Here is a 21,422-nt window from a genome sequence, read left to right on the forward strand (position 1 = left end):
GGGAGAAATGGGGGATGGGTGGGTGGTAGGGTTTGGGAACAACAGATGAATTGTTGAGCAGCACTGTGGAAGAAAGTGCAAAAGTCTGGAAGGAAGTTGTGTGCGTCTAGGTCTAAAGATGGGGACTGAGAATGATGGTTTGCTAGGATCAAGGATGTTTGAGAGAGAAGTCTTGTGGTCTGAGAGAATTGCAGAAGGGGGAGGTTTTTTGGCCTATTAGATTTTTTTTGTGGGGGAGGAGAAGCTAAGCATTAGTGTATTCCCCACAGAAGTGTTGTAAGACTACATTCAAAGCACCGAACTGGGAATCCTGTTTAATTATTTAAAGTACTTGCTGCACTGTACTGTAATTGCTGACCATATGTTAGGAATTACCGTACAAGCACTTTAAATAACTAATATGCATCTTGGCTCAGTGCTGCGGAAACCATTCTAGAAACTCACCCTGGAATAAGCAAATGCAATCTTGACCTTGACATAGAATTAGATCGAAATGCTTGAAAGAGTTTATTTTCCATTTAGTATCTTAGTTTATATATATATCAATTAAGTTTATATTCATAAATATTTCTACTTTGATAACGTATCTGTACATGTTCAGCAATCTTCTCAAAATCTATTTAAAAGTTTTGTGACTAGTGCGCATTCTTCAAATCTCAATACATCACATTTAAAACGTCACACTTGGAAATTTCACACATGCAAAATGTATATCACACGTACACTTGACTGACTCAAATATATTCATAAATCTGTGTCCAGCAAAACACCCATATCACTAAAATGAGCTTTTATCAAAACAGCTCATTGTTTCCCAGAGCTCTATTCAGGGTCTTCTGGTCTTCCTGGCCAATGCCATGAGAAGCTAAGTTTTTAAAAAAAATCACCTTTATAAGGTTTATTTGACACTGGGCTACTTAATGATGGGATTAAAATGGCTGCTTTTCCGCAGTGACGTCAGGTGGGTTACTGTTTATCAGAACTCATGCTTATGTTTGTCAACCAAATAGCATGGATAGCAACCTAAGGGGTAGACACTCTTTGAACGTGACTGAATGGGTGTTCATTAAGCTTCTGCAAATTTTAAGCTGGTCAATAACTTAAATGGTCCATTGAAGTGAAACTATAACTTCGTATAAAATCTGCTGTTCAGAGGATTCAAAATTAGATTGTAACTGTGGTTTAAAAGATGTCCAGTATTCTGCAGTTGTTTTCCTGTTAAGACTGGAGAGATAAATAGGCTGTCTTGAAACAGACAGGACTGTATCAGCCACATTACAGGAGCTTGCTGGGCCACCCAGTAGTGCTTGCAGTGGAAACAAGACACCTGTGCAGAACATTCGAGTTCAGACTCCACCTTCTCATGACATTGAAACTCTCTTCCACTATGTTGGTATTTCGTACCAATTCTCCAGTATAATCCCACATGATCGCTTTTTGGAATAAGGCACTATTTTATCAGTTGGGGGAATACAAATTCCCCATCCCCTACCCCCTCTATTCACGACCCCTCCACTGGCATGAAACTTCTGATGATCAATTCAACTGTAGTATTAACAGGTCTGGGAAAACCACGCAAGCGAAAAATCCAAAAGAGAAAGGTAAAATGAATAAAACTAGTGTTTTAAGTGAAAAGTAAAATGTTTTAATGTCTGCTTTATGCATCATAACGTGCAAAGTTTATAACAATTGACTTTTTATCAAAGCCAAGAAATAAGAGGAATGTTTCTGGGATTTTCCACCATTTTAAAACTAAAACTCAAGATTGTTCTGTACTCCTGGGATAATCTGTTATCCCCTTTTTAATTTGTGATTCAACTTCTGTTTCCACAGTTACTTAACTCATTTTCGTGCATGTTTGCATGGACAACCTTGAATCAGTTCTCTTCAATTGTGTTTCTGTCGCTTTTCAAAATCGTTCCTATTTGTAAAATTTGTTGAAGTTACAAATTGCATAAAAGTTAACATGGCCAGTAGCAGTGTAAGAAATATCTGAGATTATCTACCACTGAAGCTGTTAACTTGAAGTTGGTGTGTGTGAGAGAGATGTGCCATTTCCTGGCATCTAGCGGAACTTGCACCAGCTGTGAGCGTCTGGTGCCATATCCTTAGGGTGGCTGAAACATTATACCAGCCAGAAAATGTGTGAATATGACTGCTGCACTAAATCTGAATGTCTACTCTGATGTCAAATCATATTCTCTCCTCTCCCCACCCTTTACCCTCTCAGTTATTTTAAGCGCAGAATTACATCTGCAGAATTTAAATGGATTTGATTATTTGTGCTGAGGATAAAACTGTATTAACTACTTATTTTGTTTGCTTTATATATTAGATCTGGATTGTCATTTTGTACATAACAAAATTATGTCTCTGGTTTTGTGCAAAACAAAATCAAATATTTTTAACACATCATTTCCCGCACTCTATGAGCAGGTTAAAAAACAAACATCCACTCTGACTGCTCTGTGCACACATTAGCTATATTAAACTTTTGTTTCAACTGATTGTGTTAATAATCTGCATGAAGTGTCCCAAGCTCCAACCTTAATTGAAGGACATCGTTTGTCATTTATAACTGATAATACATTGAGCTCCTTTATACTGTCAGCACTGAGAGGGTTAAGAGGTTTCTGTGTTGTTCAAATGACTTTGTGGTCAGGTGCTCAGGTGTCTGAGCCACCCTCAGCGACGTCAGTCACACAGGAGTCAGGTCAGCTGCTGTTATACGGTAGAGATTACACAGTTTAGTCATTAGCTGTGATAAGCTGCAGCTGATGCCAGACTCTAACCCTTTACACCTAATTAGCCTCATTAATGAGCTTTCCCACTCTCCATAGAATGGTTTCTTCTGTGGGACAGGAGGAAAAAATATATACCTTGCCCAGGTAGATCTGCTTTTACCCTGTAATTAATGCCTACACCTGCAAGCCCAGTGACTTGCTTTGTTTCTGAGGCGTGGTGAATGGGAAAAGTGAGCACAGTTCTGGCAGTACCCAGCTTTATTATTTTAAATCTAGCGTTCTATTTTTTGTATTGCACTGTGACTATGTGCTCACTTTAACCCTTTCACTCCTAAACAATTAATTCACAGCACGACTCTGTTCCATGTTTCTTTTAAGATAGCATTTTTCAAAATTGAACAGAATATCAGTGGATGCCCAGGAGTAATTATCAGGCAGTAATCTCGTGGAGGGGTTCAGATAAACTGCACTGTGTTAACTTGAGGCTACTTGATGTGGCAGATAACAAACTAAAAGATTCCGTGATTGAGAAGAACTATGTACAACTAAAGGTTTAATAGCACAGCTAATACAGGTCTACTCCCAACAATGTCCTCACTCTGACTGAAGCCTTCCAGCTGCCGATTGGCCCAGGTTTGCGCGCTTGCGCTCCTTTGGTTCCAGCCTGGTCATGCGGCCCATGAACGATCACTCATTAATGGGGCCACATTACCACACACCTTCTCCCCCCTCCAACTTCTTGAACTACTTATGAATTGAACAAAAAGGAAAGCAGTTAACACATAGGCAGAGCAACAACAATATCACAAAAGGGACACTAGGTTCATAACACAGTTCATAACATGAACTAGTCTGGAGACTTCCGGATCCTTACGAAATTCCGTAACTCTGTTAGAGGTCCTTCAGCAGCCAATGGCACAGGATCAACTGATGGGGTGGATGTGCTAACCACCTCTGGAGCTAGGCCCTTGCTAGCCCCTTCTTCTGCCTCCACCACTGAAGCCTGACGCAACCTAAGCTCCACTGAGAGTGTAGAAATTTCTAGTTCAGAGGCTGGTGCATACAAACTTGATGCAGGTTGATGACAAACTTGCTTGTCTCCTGGAGCTGGCACTATTCTCTTGTGTAAGTGGTCAACATGATTACTTACTTGACGGCCATGTACCTCCACCATGCGAAACTGGTCTCATCTTCTCCACAACTCTTCCTGGCATCCAGGCAGGTCCGCCAGCAAAATTTCTGACCAAAACGAGGTTGTCAATATTAAATGGTTTATCCCCTTTCTGAGTGTCATGGTGTTCTTTCGGGGAGGCTTACCTAGCCTCCACCCTCCCCGACAAATTTGGGAACATAAGTGCAAGCAGGTATGTAGGCGCCGATCCATTAGCAATTCTGCTGGCATGATCCCAATAGTGGCCTGAGGCATATTGTTCTTGGCAATCGCGATGGCAGTGACCTATGAGCCTGCTTCTTCATGGAAGCCTTGAACATCTGCATGGCTTGTTCCATCAACCCATTTGAGGCAGGATGGTAGGAGGCTGACCTGATATCACAAATGCCATTAGACTTGACGAAGGTCGGAAATTTGTGAGCCGTGAATGCCGTTATGTTGTCTAATACCAACACTTCAGGAAGACCATGGATCGCGACGAACTGCCTCAGTTTTTCAATAGCAGATGTAGCTGTGGTGGATCTCATGAGCTGAACATCCAACCATTTGAAATGGGCATCGACTAAGATCAGGAACATGTGCCCCAAAAAAGGCCGAGCAAAATCTACATGAAGCCATGTAGATTTGGCTTGGCCATTTCCAAGAGTGCACATTCGCTGGTGGCAGTAATGCTTGCCTAGTCTGACAACTTTCACACGACCCAACCATTTGTTCTCTGCACTCTGGCCAAGTCACTAGGTGGCCCTGGCTTATCCTCCTGGAAAAGTCTCAACAGTGGCTTATGGTCAGGGGAAGTGCTGACCATAGATGTATTGGTGAAATCTTTTCATCGCATAGATGACTGCTAGGCTCTCTTTATCGATTTGTGAGTACTTTTTCTCAGTGTCTAACAAAGTCCTCAAAGCACATTAAATTGGCCTCTTTGCCCCATCAGCCATTTTATGGGATAGAACTGCTCCAACTCTGTATGGCAAGGCGTCACAAGGGGTGGCACAGTGGTTAGCATTGCTGCCTCACAACGCCAGGGACCCGGGTTCAGTTCCAGCCTCGAGTCACTCTGTGTGGAGTTTGCACATTCTCCCCATGTCTGCGTGGGTTTCCTCCCAGTGCTCCGGTTTCCTCCCATAGTCCAAAGATATGTGGGTTAGGTTGATCGGCCATGCTAAATTGACCCTAGTGTCAGGGGGGGTTAGCACAGTAAATATATGGGGTTCCAGGAATAGGGCCTGGGTGAGATTGTGGTCACCTTCTGCACAGTAGGGATTCTATGAACTGACTACTAATGGCTTGATTGGGTCGAAGTGAATGAGTAATATCTACAACTATAAAACCTGTTTGACTTGGGCAAAAGCCTCTTTCTGCACGTGTCCCCACCTCCATGGTTGATGCTATTTTAAAAGCTGTTGTCGGGGTCCAGAATTGTTGATGCATTTGGCAGAAACCTTCCATAGTAATTTATTATTTTTAGGAAAGACATCAGTTCTGTCACATCCCTACATGCTGGAGCTCCCATAATATCTTTCACCTTATCGTCAAGGGACGCAACCCCTTTGCTTACGCTTTGAAACCAAGGTACGTAACCTAATTTGCTTGAAAAGTACATTTCTCATATTTTAAACGTACGCCGCTTCCTTAAAACACTTTAGGACCTCTTCCAGGTTTGCATCATGTTCTTCAGGAGACACACTTATAATCAGGATATCATCCGAGTATACCATCGTGTTGGGGATTCTCCGTAACAGGCCCTCCATGGCATGCTGAAAAGTGGCACAGGCTCACGAGACATCAAATGGCAATCCATATAACCTCTTGTGGGTATTTATTGTAATTAACTTTCTGGAGTCCTCTTCCAGTTCCAGTTGTTGATGAGCATGACTTAGGTTTAGCTTAATGTATTTGAGGCTCCCTGCTAACTTAGCATAGAGGTCCTCTTTCTTTGGAATGGGGTAATGATCCAGCTGAGCTCCTCGCTTTACTGTTAGTTTGTAGTCCCTGCAGAGCCTCATGCTACGGTCTGGTTTCAGGACGGGGACGATGGACGTGGCCCATGCTGAAAGCTGCAGAGGTTTGATGATGCCGAGGTCTTCCAACCTTTCAGTTCTACCTCTGCTTTCTGGTGTGATGCATATAGCAAAAAACCTAGGCATAACCTCAGAGTTTAGGTAATTTTTTGCTTTAACCCCTTTCATCTGACTGAGTTATCTCTGGAATACTTCCTGATATATGCATTGGACATCTGTGAATCCTCCATCCTGGACATTAAATATTTCCAGCAGTTCAGTTTTATTTGTTTTTAACCAGTCCTGTCCCATGAGACTGGACCTCTGTTCTTCAGTCACCACGTTAGGTAGCTGAGCTGACTGGTTCCTTTTATGGTACAAGCATGGAGATTGTCCCCATTATCTTTAGTGCCTTTCCAATGCATGTCACCAAAGCAGCCTCAAAATGACTAAGACTAAAGGGTTTCAGTACCTTCTGGAGATGTTTGACTGTTTTTTCACCTATGACAATGACTGCAGCGCCCATGACAACCTCCATTTTTAGGGGGCGGCCATTAACCATTAAAACAGCCTCAATGGGAGGTGTCTTGCTAAGTTGGACTTTATTGAGTATGAAAGCTCAGATCATTCCTTTGGTTCCCCCACCAGCTAATTCACAGGAATTGTTTTCATCATTTCCTTTTTTTTGTTGGAGCGTTCCATGCAGCCTGCTTTGCTCTAAATCTAGTTTGCAGGTGACCTTTCGCTTTGCATCTGAAACAGATAAAATTCTTGCCCAGGCATGTCTCTTGGAGCTGGTCTCCCCCTCACCGAAAACATGCCTCAGACCCTGGTGCTGAATGACTCTTCTCAGGCTCCACTGCACCCTCACTTGGGCCATTCTTAGCAGCAGCTGGTTCCCGCCACAATTGGTTCACCTCATTCTGCACGCCTTGCTCAGCACACCCAGTTGCTTAGGCCACATTTGCTGTTTTTTTTCTAGTGAAATCTTGGTTTCAGCGAGCAGTTTACTTTGGATGTTGAGCTTGTTGATTCCAGAAACCAAATGATCCCTCATATGTCTTGCAGTGAAGGCCTGAACTCACAGTGCTGAGCCAGCCATTGAGGTCTAGCCGGAAATTGTCTCTCCTAATAGCAGAGTGGAATTTGTACCTTTGCGTGATAACGTACGGTTGAGGGTTGTAGCAATCCTTAACAAAATTGACTAGCTGGTTGGAGGTTTTTGTGTCTGGAGTCTCGGGTGATGTCAAACTCCTCACCAGATTGTAAGTCTGTGGGCCACAGACTGTGAGCAGTATCACCTTTCGCTTCTCCTCGGCCGTTACTTCTTTTGCCATGAAAAAATAATGCAGTCTCTCAATGTACTGCCCTAGCTCTGGACTTTGGGATCAAATGGCTCCATTTTCTCGAATAGTGGCATCTTTAAAACAAAGTCTGTACCTTCTCTCCTTTAAACTGCGAGTGATCACTCTCCTCCCTCTCTAACTCTGGACTGGGAGCTTTCAACAACTGATCTAATTTGTCCTCCTCGCCAGTCTGGTAACTTGAGGCTACTCAATGTGGCAAGTAATTAATAAAAGATTTATTGATTGAGAAGAACTATGTACAACTAAGAGTTTAACAGAACAACTAACACTGGTCTACTCCTGTCAATGCTCTGATTCCCACTGAAACCTTCCAGCCCCAGGAATACATGCTCTCACTCCTGATTGGCACAGGTTTGTGTGTTCATGTTCCATTGGTTCCGGCCTACTCACATGGCCCACAAAGGATCGCCCATTAAAGGAGAACGCTACCTCAATCACCTTATCCCTCAGATAAGTCGATTGCCTGGGAATCATTGAGTTACCACTTTTCTGTAACGTTTTTGTATATATTAATAATGTATATAAAATGCATATGTGCACACGCTGTGAAATCATAAGACCCCTTGATTTCATTTCCACTTTTGTTTGGGTGTGAATACTAGTAACATATACAAGAGGCTAACACATTCTTCTAAGTTTGGAAATTATAATTCAACAACTACAATGTAACCATTAAATATTTATTGAGTATTGAGAAATAAAAGTGAAAAGTTTCATTTGATGACTTGGTTCTAATTGTACCATACAGATTAGTTCCAATTTAGTTTGTGTTAAGTTCCCTCCACCACAAACGAACAGTGGCAGCTCTGTGTACCATCTACAAGATGCACTGCAGGAACTCACCAAGGTTCCTTGGGCAGCATCTTCCAAACCCATGACCGCTACTGTCTGGAAGTACAAGAGCAACAGATGCCTGAGTGCACCATTATTTGGAGCTTCCCCTCCAAGTCACTCACCATCCTAACTTGAAATATATCACCATTCCTTAACTGTTACTGGGCCAAAACTTGGAATTATCTCCCTAACAGCACTGTGGGTGTATCTACACCATAGGGACTGCAGCGGTTTAAGAAGGCAGCTCACCACCACCTTCTCAAGGGCAACTAGGGATGGGCAATAAATGCTGTGTTAGCCAGCGATGTCCACATCCGATAAATTATTTTTTACAATGTTAAACAATCTCAGCTAACTGGTAATAAGGATGACACGTTTGGCCGCGGCATTCCTGAATTAAAAATGGTGAAAAGGTGAGCTAGGATTCATTATTGTTACCCAATGACCTTTGCTGGAAAGCGCATGTGTGCTCAAATAGGATGAGGGTGGGGCCAATTCATGCTGTGATGTCCTGCCATAGAGCAGTAGACTACCAACACTTGTGCAGGCCCACAAAAGAATGACCACTTGAAAGAGGTGAGGGTTGAGGGAAGCAACTGCACCCTGTGCAAGCATCATCCCAGCAGGAGCATCTTTGGGACAGAAATACACAAATTGGTCAACATCCATGAAAAACCCCCCACTTCTGGTGGTAAATAGAACAAATGCAAATTAAATTCAGCATGTCCATTTTGATACAGTGCAAAAATGCTGTAGGGAATTTTAAACGCAGCTGTAAAACAGTCAGTTTTATTGGCATCTGTCATAGTTTAAATATTTCTTGAAAGTTTTGCAGACACACAGTAACCATATGAATTTGCATACCTCTATTAATGAGATTTTTAACAGTGCATTTTGCAGTTGTCGATTGAATCAATGCACACCTTAGTTCAAAAGAAGATATTTCTGCATTTATGGATAACCAGGGTTGGTCAAATCTGTTTCTCGTCATTATTGCGTAATTTTATTGTAAAGACACTTGAATAACTAAGAAATAATAACACGCACTTAATAGTATAATCACTGCAGTTTCATGATATTACTTTATTGTGGCAGTAATAATAGTTTGTATAAGAAGCTCCTAACTGTAATTCAAAGCTCATTGCCTTTTTGACAGTATTATCTTGGCTGCTTTATTTGACTCTAAAGAAGTTTACTGGACTTGCAACCTGATTTTGAAAATGTAGAAAAAAGCACATACCTTTTGAGAACTTGACTCCAACCCAGGGAAGTTAAAATATTCATTGAATACAGGAGTTGGGACATCTCATTGAAGTTGTATAAGACATTGGTAAGGCCACACTTGGAATACTGTGTGCAGTTCTGGTCACCCTATTATAGAAAGGATATTATTAAACTAGAAAGAGTGCAGAAAAGATTTACCAGGATGCTACCGGGACTTGATGGTTTGAGTTATAAGGAGAGGCTGGATAGACTGGGACTTTTTTCTCTGGAGCGTAGGAGGCTGAGGGGTGACCTTATAGAGGTCTATAACATAATGAGGGGCACAGATCAGCTAGATAGTCAATATCTTTTCCCAAAGGTAGGGGATTCTAAAACTAGAGGGCATAGGTTTAAGGTGAGGGGAGAGATACAAAAGTGTCCAGATGGGCAATTTTTTCACACACAGGGTGGTGAGTGTCTGGAACAAGCTGCCAGAGGTAGTAGTAGAGGCGAGTACAATTTTGTCTTTTAAAAAGCATTTAGATAGTTACATGGATAAGATGTGTATAGAGGGATATGGGCCAAATGCGGGCAATTGGGATTATCTTAGGGGTTCAAAAAAAAGGGCGGCATGAACAAGTTGGGCCGAAGGGCCTGTTTCCACACTGTAAACCTCTATGACTCTATCTCGCATCGGAAGATTTAGCCAAAGTTGATCAGGAGTATTGTAATGATTCATAATAAGCCTTGTAAAATGGCCTGAGAGGAATTAACACCACCATTGTGCAGTTGTTATCTGTCTTATGGTCTTCAACTCACAGTGCAGAACCCACTACTGAATATGGAAGGGAGCATCTTGTAAAAGAGATTAACTTTCCTCCACCACTTTAACTGATAAGCATGGGCAATTAGGAGGAAAGAAATCTTCTCCAGTTTAGGCTTGCAGTGTATTTTCTCAACTTTCTACTATCCCAATGGTTATGAATATGGTTGCAAAATTAAGGTATTAGTATGCGAAAATTGAATGTTCCATTCAGATATGTCCACAGCCTTTGATGTGGTTGACCACAAAATTCTGTTCCAGTGTCCCACTACCTGGGTGGGACTGCAGTTACCAAGTTTCATTCCTATCTATTCAGTCATAGCCAGAAAATGACTTGCAATGACCTCTCATCCCACTCCCACAACATTACTTTTTGTTTCCCCCAAAGATCTAGGCTTGGCTCCCTCATATTTCTCATCAACATGCTGCCCTTTAGCAACATCATCCAAAAGTACAATGTCACTTTCCATATGTACACCACTGACACCCAGCAATGCTAAGGGGCAATTTAGCATGGCCAGTCCACTTAACCCGCACATGGGCCTGTGAAGGAAACCCATGCAGACACAGGAGAACATGCAGACTCCACACAGTCATCCAAGGCTGGAATTGAACCTGGGTCCATGGCATTGAGGGGCAGCAGTGCTAACCACTGTGCTATCCTTGACTGATCTTCAGGTTCAACTCCACTTTCCCACCTGTTCCCCATATTTTTATTCTACATTCGTGGGACATGGGCGTCGCTGGGTAGCCAGCATTTATTGGCCATCCCTAGTTGCCCTTGAGAAGGTGGTGATGAACTGCCTTCTTGAAACACTGCAGTCCATGTGCTGTGGGTTGACCCACAATGCCGTTAGGGAGGGAATTCCAGGATTTTGACCCAGTGACTGCAAAGGAACATTGATATATTTTCAAGTAAGGATGGCTTGGAGGGGAACTTGCATGTGGCGGTATTTCCATGTATCTGCTGCCCTTGTCCTTCTAAATGGAAGTGGCATTGGTTTGGAAGGTGCTGTCTCAGTATCTTTGGTAAATTTCTGCAGTTCACCTTCTAAACTGAGTGCCAGTGGAGGGAGTGGATATTTGTGGATGTGGTGCCAATTAAGTTGTCTGTTTTGTCTTGGATGGTGTCAAGCTGTGAATGGTGCTGAACATTGTGCAATCATTGGCAAACATCCCCACTTCTGACCTTATGACGGAGGGAAGGTCATTGATGAAGCAGCTGAAGATTGTTGGGCCTAGGACACCATCCTGAAGGACTCCTGTAGAGATGTCCTGGAACTGTGATGACTGACCCTCCACAACCACAATCATCTTCCTATGTGCCACGTATGACTCCAACCAGAAGAGAGTTTGCCCCCTGATGCCCATTGATTCCAATTTTGCTAGGGCTCCTTGATACCACACTCGGTCGAATGCATGCATATCCCTTGATTTCCTCAGAGGCCAAAAATCTGTGTGTCTCAGCTGTAAATATATGCAACAAGGAGCATCCACAATCCTGTGGGGTAGAGAATTCTAAATTCCCAACCCTTTGAGTGAAGAAATTTTGTATCTCCATTCTAAATGATCGACCCCTTATCCTGAGATTGTGCTCCGGTGTTCTGGATTCCCAGGCAGCAGAGTGTTTGCCTGATGAGCTGGATGAGCAGAGATGTCCTCCACTGAAATAGTGGGACGACAGAAGCCAATGTCTTTGGTCCCCATTGCCCCCTTGCCACAAACTCCATCTCTCTCCCTGGCAGCCATCTGAAGGTGAACCAAACTGTGTACAACCTTGATGCTCTGTTTAAACCCAAGATGAACTTCCTACCACAGCATCACCAACATGGCATATTTTCACTTCAGTAACATTGCCCGACTGCTTGCCTGCCTCAGTTCATTTCATCCATACTTTTATTTCCTCTAGAATTTATTACTCTGGTGCATTCCTGGATGGCCCTCCTCATTCTCACCTCTATGAATAAGGTCATTCAAAACTCTGCTCCTGGTATCATAACTCTCACAAGTACTGCTGACCCATCTCCACTGTGCTCACTAACCTATATTGATTCCAGGTTAAGCAACACCTTGATTTTAAAACTTTCATTCTTATTTATAAATCTCTCCATGGCCCCACTCCCTATCTTTGTGATCTCTTCCTCTACTAGCCCAACTCCACCACTCCCCCCACCCCCACCCTGGATCACTGCATTCAGATGGCAGATGGAGAGGTGGTGACGTAGTGATATTATCACTGGACTAGTAATCCAGAGACCCAGGGCAATGCTTTGGGAACTTGAGGTTTGAATCCCACCACAGCAGATGGTGAAATTTGAATTCACTAAAAATCTGGAATTAAAAATCTTAAGGATGACAATGAAACCATTGTCAATTGTCTTTTTAAAAAACCGTCTGGTTCACTAATGTCCTTTAGGGAAGGAAATCCACGTCCTTACCTGGTCTGGCCCACATATTACTCCAGATCCACAGCAATATGGTTGACTCTTAAATACCATCTGAAATGGCCCAGCAAGCTACTCAATTGAAGGGCAATTAGAGATGGGCAATAGATGCTCACATCCCATGAACCAATTAAAAAAAAAAACTCCTCCAATTCTCATAAACGCTCCTGATTTTAATCGTTTCACCTTTGTGGCCATGATTTCATCTGTCAAGGCTCTGAATTCCCTCCCTAAATCCCTCCAGCTCTCTACCCCCGTTTCGTCCCTCTCATTAGAAAGAACTCATTAAAATGTTTAATCCAAGCTTTTGGTCCATCTGCCTTGATATCCTCTCTTGTATCTTTGTACCAAATTTTGTTTTGTACTATTCGTAAAGTGTCTTGGGATTTTATATTACATTAAAGTCAATATATAAATCAAACCTGTTATTGTTGTCTCTGTTAATCAATCCTGACCAGCACAATACATATTAGATAGTATGTACCACCTAGGTCAATAGTTCCCATTTATCCAGGTCTAACATTTTGGCATAATAGGATCGCCTACTACAGTCCCATAATTTTTAAAAACTATATTGACCATCTAACTTTATTTTTAGAATCATTTGAGTTTTGTAAGCTAAACAGACGACAATGCTACCACATATGCACTGTTTAAGAAGAAGAAGCTACTGTGTGGCATTCGAGCTAATAAATGTTAATGCACAAGATAAAATGATCACAAAATGCAGGTAGGCCTTGAGGGTAGCAGAGTTGGCAGTTTCTGGCCTTGTGAAATGCTGCCCATCTGCTCACTGTCAGAGTAAGTTAGTGGTGCATTTGGATTCGTGCCCTAGAGTTTCAGCTCTGAGCTAGTCATGTGACAGTCGCCACGACAACTCGACAAGACTTGTAAACTGCTGCTTGCAGAGCCAGATGCTCCAGTGCACATGTGGTCTAATTATGTCGTTTTCTTTGCAATTATCAGAAAATTTGCACTGCTGTCTACATGCAAATGCTTAAAGGCATTATTGGTTCTTGCTTTAAATGCACACAGTAACTTGGGTTTGAATTGTTTTCAGTAAGATACTTTTGCATCACGCGTCCAATACAAAAGATTCTGGTTTAGACTGTAGTAATACTCAGAGATTTGGAATGTGAATCATAAAATGATTACAGCATTGTAGGAGAATATTCAATACATCATGTCTGTACTGACTGGTTGATAGTATCCAATTAGTTCCACTCCCCTACCCTTTCCCCATAGCCCTGCAAATTTTTCCCCTTCAAGTATTTGTCCAATTTCTTTTTGGAAGTTATTATTTAATCTGTTTCCATTAATCTTTCAGGCAGTGCATTCCAAATCATAACTTGCCATGTAAAAAGAATGTCTCCTCACCTCACCACTGGTTGTTTCGCCAGTAGCCTTAAATCCGTGTCCTCTGCTACTGGAAATGGTTTCTCTTATTTCCTCTGTTTTTGATTAGAGAATTGAAACGAGAAGGTCTCACATATATTGAGGGGAGAAACTGGAACGCTGGAAATACAGCAAGCTTAACCAATGAAATTGTATTAATGGCATTATAATAAAATCCAGTATTCAAGATCACAAAGGAAAGCAGCAGTTTGCTTTAATATAGTAAGCATTCCAGGGCCCTTCACAGAGGGGGAAGATACTGAACTCTATTGGGAAAATGACTGAAGGTTTTGAAGAGGAGAAATTGGACAAAATGGGAAATTTTAGCTGGGGAGTACGGTCAAGTCAGCCAAGACCACCGCAAATACTAACTAAGCATTGAGTGAGGCAGTATGTAAGCAGGATGAAGACTGGAAGATACAGTCATTGAACCAAGTGAAATTTCAGCTTGGATGACACCATGGATGGATTTGTAAACAAATTCAATGAATTGGAGAACAAGTAGTTAGTGAAGGAGGAGGGCAGGACGGGGTGCTGTTTTCAGTGAGTTAGATTTTGTGTTGGGTGATACCCAGGAGGCCAGTGAGAAGAATGTCAGAGAAATTTAGTAACAAAAGTACAAATAAGGATTTGAGCAGTTGTGGGTTAAGATGGAAACACTCGCGAGGTGAAACATGTTATCTTAGTTTTGGATAGGATAAAGGGTTTGAAGCTGAAACAGGGTACAAGGTTGTGCAATGCCTGATCCAGCATGAGAGATCAGCCAAGATAGGGATGCAGACTGGATAAGCATCCAGACATTTTGGCAGGAGCTCCAACGTTAAGCTGGAAAACGTTATGGCTCATCCATTACATTGGATCTGACAATCAGTCTGACAGCAATCTGACAGTGGTTATAAGGCAGAGGCTAGTTCCAACCAGGTAGAACTGGCTGTCAATGGCGTCTATGTATAAACTAATCCGATGGCTGCAGGTAGTGTTGCTAAGGGTGACGTGTGAATGGAGAAAAGGAGTGGGCAACAGCTGGATGACCATGCAGGTGAGGGAGAAATTGCCACTATTCATTAATTCAGTGCTATACCACATAACCTTCCCTGTGCGACACAATATTCAAGCTGGAATTATCAGAGAGAAAGTTCACAGTTGCCAATACCCATTTATTAAAATTATAATGTATGAATTCACTGAAAATTGGTGGTGGTATTTACTGAATGTAATTTAATTCCTTCAGGGTAATCGCTATCTTCAGAAAAAAAATCAAGCAGGCAAAAATAAGATGCAGCAAGATTAAAATCAGCCGCACATCACTCAGAACACTGATTCTGCTAATGTGTTGAAGATAGCAGACCAGAGGTCTGAAAAGTTAACTGTAAAAAGGAAATGATCATCTCAGAGGTGAACTGCTTTGCAGTTTATAAATTCCGATGGTATTGTTTTGGAGGTGATGACCATCATGCTGATTAGATATTTCTAGTTGACAATGTTCCACAGAGGAAGTTTGTTAACCCAGTGACAATTTATGTAAATGATGAAGCTACATTTGTGGTGTTTAAAATAGTATTTATTTATTTTTTATTCAGTGCAAAGTCATTTCTGACCTATGTTATTGAATGTCCCTAGTCTTTGTCATTTTCCTTTTAAATTGACAATGTGACGGCATAGTTGGGCTCTGTGATCTAATGATAGAAGTATGGGCGTCATTTCCTTAATTATAGCTCTGTTCCCGTGATAAGAGGGTGTGAATAGTCAGCAACCGTGGCTGCCTGCACCCTGTTACATTGCACAGACATACACTCCTGCAGTAATTGTTGGACTACTGTGTATTATTCACCTGTGTTATACTCTAGAAGTTGATCAGTAATACCGATTTAGCATTTTCTAGAAATCCTCTTTAACATTCGTTCCAAAATTAAATTCTAAAAATAGGACAAAATGTCATGCGAAGCGTTGCCCAATTAACTTTGTTCATAAAACTCCATGGTAATGAATATCAGTTCAACCACTGTTTCTGCAAGTTGAAGAAATGCCTGCCATCAAGTCTCCTGCTTTATACATTAAACTCAACCTTGTAATATGCTTTCATGTCTCCAGCCATATTTTGGGTATGTCATGAAATATATGAACAAAAGTAGTAATTATTTAAAGTCATGGGAATGTTATTCTTGATATTAGTTCATATTCATGTGTTGGAATAGAGAAAATGCAAAATGAATGACAGAACATCCATTCATCCCATTCATAAGCAATATCTTGAAATTGTACTTCAATGGTTGAGAAATGTTCTGGGTACTTAATTGTTTTAAAGTTTATTTATTACAAGTCGGCTTACATTAACACGATAATGAAGTTACTGTGAAAATCCCCTAGTCGCCACACTCTGTCTCCAATAATGAACCATTTCAAATATTACATTGATACTTCAGGTAAGCCTGAGGGTGTTGTCTCAGGTAATATGGAGGACATTGCAGAAATTAACTCCAAATTCTATAATTGAACCTCAAATAATGACTTTGTTTATTTGAAGGATATATAGACAGGATGAAGTTCACAAGAAATAACAATAAATAGCAATGTTTGAAACCGTGACTCATTTTCTGTGCACCCCTGATTTTGAATTAAAGCAGATTCATTATAGGAAACATCCATTTTCTCTTGACCACCCTTGAATCATATGGGTGAAGTTCGATAGTGTGTTTGTTATTTGATATCTGTATAACAGCCCAATGAACTCCAGCACTTAACATTATAATATTGCCATTGTTTCCAGGAGGAACCCATAACTTTCAATGAAGATGTTTTTGTTTCACACCGTTCCAGTGCCATGAGACTGTTCCTGCAAAATGCCATTCAACTGCAGCTCTTCAAACAGGTAAGAGGTTAATGTCACCATTTGGGATGGTTGGCAGCACACTCCACCCTCACTGTTTTCCAATGTATTGAAAACTTAAATGCAAGTTGAGCCACGAAAGGGTAATTTTTCACTGAGATTGACTAAAATTAAGTTATTCTCCATATAAAATTCCAACAGTAAACAGTGGCTTAAAAGCAATCATTATGGAAATTGCTAAATGTAACACTGAAGTTATCAGAAGAATTGAACTAGCAAGAGGTGCTTTCAACAAAGATTCAGACGACATAGAGAATAAGCATGTGTGGAAGAAAACGTTTACTCAAATGTTTTGTCTGTTCAATACTTCTTTATGATTGTGAAACCTGGGCTGTAGACAAGCAAATGATCAAAAGACCCAAAACCTTTTGCAATGTGAGCATACAAAAGAATGCTTAGAATAGCTTGGAAAAGGAGAGTCAACAATCAGAATGTCCTGGGGAGAATGAAATCCAGAAGCGGCATGATGGACATCATCATGAACTGGAAATTCAGTTATTTTGACCATCTGATAAGGCTTCATATACAGAACACTGCTTGAAGGCTACATCAATGGTAAAAGGATCCAAGAAAGACCAAGAGCAACATCAAGGATGCACAACCATGGGCTATCAGGAGGCAGTAAGGACTGTTTACAGTAGAACCAACGGATGCAACATTGCACCCAACCCTTGGCAAGACAAAGGAACCGCAAAGAAAATCAGCCAAATATTAGTCATTCAGAAGGAAAAAAGCAGTTTAGACAAGTATTTTTATTTCCCAGTTTTTACTGTCTTTCCCTTCTGAGTAGAGGAAATAATAAAATTATAGAAGGTAGATTAAAATATTCAGTTATAGATTTTAAGAAAACCTCATCTTGAATAGTGTGGAATTGATTTGAAAGCTGAGTTCTACCTATATACTAGCTGGAATGTTATATGTGGTTATCATTTTTGCTTGCGAACAGCAGTGTGAGTGGTTTAACAAGCTGCATAGGGATTGTCCAAATTTTCTTCCGAAAAGCAGGCTTTATGGACCAAGAGTTTAACGTTTTCCTTGGAAGCTATCTCTTTAAGTGAGATAACATTTATGCACAGGCTCATTTTGAAGTATTGGCAGATGAATTGGATTGTTTGTACAGTACAGTCCCATTTTACTGAAGAGAAATGAAAAGAGAACTACACAAAGGGAATGCCGCTATTCTAATTTATTATTGAGTATTATCACTCAAGTCATTTAGGCAAGGTTCAGCCAACAGAAATTTTACGAAATTCGATTCCTCAAGCCTATTTGCCATTCAACTAGATCATGACTGATCTACTTCAATGCCATTTTCCCGCATTATCCCAATATCCCTTATATTTTTAATATCTAGAAATCTATCAATCTCTGTCTTTCACATATGCAATGACTGATCTGCACAGCCCTCTGAGGTAGCGAATTTGAAAAATTAATCTTCTTCCTCATCTCCGTCCGAAATGGCTTACCTCCTATTCTAGGATTGTGTCCCCTGAACCTGGAATCCCCAACCAGGGAAAACATCCTTCCTTCATCGACCCTGTCAACCATGTAAGAGTTTTGTATGCTTCAATGAGTTTGGGATAGAATTCCCCACCCTGTACTCTGGCTCATTTTAAGACAATGATGGTAATGTTCCACATTTTCTTCACAAGTCACAATGGACTGACTGCATATGATTCCTACTCAAAACCCCATTATTCAGCTGCACATAAATAATGCCTGTCATTATTTTGGCAATTTATCCTATGGATAGTTATCTCTTTGTCTAGCTGTTTCCTAATACTTGAAACGTGCAGAATTCTGTTCCTCTTTGCCACAAAGAGATTTGCAATTTTCATTGCTCTCATTGATAAATGTATTTCATCCTTGTCAAAATAGTCATTTGCTTTTTTCTGTGTCCTAAGAAATTATTGTGGAAATGAGGTAGAAAGTAACTAAGTCCACATTGTTGATTCATTTTTTAAATATTCGTTCGTTCACGGGATGTGGGCCTCACCGACCAGGTCAGCATTTATTGCCCATCCCTAATTGCCCTTGAGAAAGTGGTGGTGAGCTGCCTTCTTGAACTGCTGCAATCCATGTGGAGTAGGTACATCTACAATGCTGTTCGGGAAGGAGTTCTCGGATTTTGACCTAGCGACAAGAAGGAACAGTGATATAGTTCCAAGACAGGATTGTGTGTGACTTGAAGGGGAACTTGCAGGTGATGGTGTTCCCATGCATCTGCTGCCTTTGGCCTTCTGGATGGTTAAGGTTAAAGGTTTGGAAGGTGCTGTCGAAGGAGCCTTGATGAGTAGCTGCTGTGTATCTTTTAGATGGTACACACTGCTACATTGATGGTGAAGGGAGTAAATGTTTAAGGTGGTGAGTGGGGTGCCAATCAAGCAGGTTGCTTTATCCTGGATGGTGTCAAGCTTCTTGAGTGTTGCTGGAGCTGCATTCATCCAGGCAATTTGAGAATATTCCATTACGCTCTGACTTGTGGCTAATAGATGGTAGGCAGTGAGTTACGCACCGCAGAATTCTTAGCCTCTGACCTGTTCTTGTAGCCAAAGTATTTAAGTGGCAGGTCCACTTCAGTTTCTGGTCAGTGATAACCCCTAGGATGTTGATGGTGAGTCATTCAGTAATGGGAATGCCATTGAATGTCAAGGGGAGATTATTAGATTCCCTCTTGTTGGAGATGGTCATTGCTTGGCACGTGTGGTGCAAAGTTACTTGATACTTCAGGCCAAGCCTGAATGTTGTTGAGGTCTTGCTGCACATGGAAACAGTCTGCTTCAATATCTGAGAAGTTACGAATGGTGCTGAACATTGTGCAATCATTGGCAAACTCCCCCACTTCTGATTTCATGATTGAAAGAAGGCCATTGAAGAAGCAGTTGAATATGATTGGGCCTAGGACACTGACAAGGTATAATGAATTGGAGGATTTCACTCAATAAAGAACTCCCTGTCCCTAAATTGCATCTCTTTATTCGACCGTATATGTTAACTTCCGAACAGAAGTGTAACATTTGCTGTAATAGTCAATTCATTTCTATCTGATTTACAGATTCTTTTAATTAGCTCATGCCTATTTAATGGTGTTTTGACAGCACAAGAATTGTAAATACTGTGTTTTCTCCAATATCTTGCTTTATGAGAACATCTCACATTTGAACAGTTGTTTTCTCAAAAACATATTTTATTTTTCAGTTCATTGATGGTCGACTCGATCTCTTGAATTCTGGGGAAGGATTTAGTGACGTGTTTGAAGAGGAGATAAACAATGGCGAATATGCAGGTGGTAAGGCCTTACTGAGCAGATATAGTGAAGCTGAAAAAGATTGTTTTTGCTGATATTTAGGCCTCAGAATTAAGAACATGTGCCAGTTTGTTGGCCTTGACTCAAGCCAAACTATGGCTCTCTTTTGGGAAGCAAAATCGAGTTTGTGATATGACACTACTAAATGATGACGTTTCTTACTTTGGTTACTTACATTTGACACCATCTTTGCTCCCTGTATCCCCTTTGGGCATAGTGTAGATCAGCTTATAATGGTGAATATCATGTAGATACAAATTCATATTTTTATTGATTTATGAGGACTATGAGCTTGTTCTCATAGTCAGATTAAAATGTGCTTCTGTTTTCTAATGGATGTAGCGCAACATGGCAAAAAACAGAGGTCCTCACTTCGATTTTGAAATTTATCAGTCTTTTAGTTTTTAGTGTATTAAAAGAGGCGTTGAGAATATGTGATAAAGGAATATGCCGCACTTTTTCAATATTCTTGTATGAAATGCATCTGTGTAATGTCAATTTAAAAACAAATGATCAGATTGGAGCTTTTATTGAGGCTCAGATAGAGAGAAATGGGAGACAAGGCTGGGCAACAGGGTGTTTTATTCTATCCTGTGCCTCAAACAACATCTGTAATTAGGAGGCCACCCAACTCATGAAAAAGTATCAAGAAAATATGCTTGAAAGGAATACTGGGGGATAACACAGTAGGTCTTGCATGTTCTTTATCATTTTGATTTCCATAACAATTGCATTTATTTTTTTGTCAGAAAAAAGTTTCCGATTTAATTATCTGATGAACAACCTCATGATGAAGAACTGGAACTTGTTAAGAAAGCTTAATTTAAAAATAGAGTTTATTTTAAATTAAAATTTGTTTTCCAATTCTAGGTGACAGTCTATAAGATATAAAACTACAGCTATTGTTAATTAAGGTGGATGAAAGTAGTATTTCTGATACCAGCGACTAACAATTATAGCCATTTTTAAAATCACATCTTAAAGCTCCTGAAGGGGGAAGCATTTATGGAGACAGGCATTTAATGCTTCTCAAAGCAAGTATCCAACTTGCACAAAGATTAAGTTTCATTTAATGCAGATCAATTTAAAAGCTAAAAAAAGGAATTTTACTTCTAAACTTTGGAACTCTTTAACTTTGAGCAAAATGAATTTGTTGGTATGTGTTATTTCACAATGCATGTCTGCTGGTGCTAACATGTGTAAAAGCAGGTGAATTCTGGGCTCAAAGAGTTTCTCATTGCTCTCTC

General features: G+C 40.7%; 1 protein-coding gene across 10 annotated transcripts in view; it reads left to right on the top strand.

The window, feature by feature from the left end:
- dennd1a (DENN/MADD domain containing 1A) overlaps positions 1–21,422 on the top strand; it is a 532,879-nt gene that overhangs the window by 425,088 nt on the left and 86,369 nt on the right. For 6 of the 10 annotated variants that reach the window (XM_078226516.1, XM_078226520.1, XM_078226518.1 and 3 more), the window contains exons 14-15: positions 16,749–16,850; positions 20,067–20,154. In XM_078226516.1, the coding sequence (XP_078082642.1) occupies positions 16,749–16,850; positions 20,067–20,154 (190 nt within the window). Of the gene's footprint in view, positions 1–16,748; positions 16,851–20,066; positions 20,158–21,422 lie in introns of all 10 variants that reach the window. The other 4 variants (XM_078226515.1, XM_078226519.1, XM_078226517.1 and 1 more) reach the window with 1 other exon arrangement.

This window comes from Mustelus asterias, chromosome 13 (genome assembly GCF_964213995.1).
Source record: "Mustelus asterias chromosome 13, sMusAst1.hap1.1, whole genome shotgun sequence".
Lineage (NCBI taxonomy): Eukaryota > Metazoa > Chordata > Chondrichthyes > Carcharhiniformes > Triakidae > Mustelus > Mustelus asterias.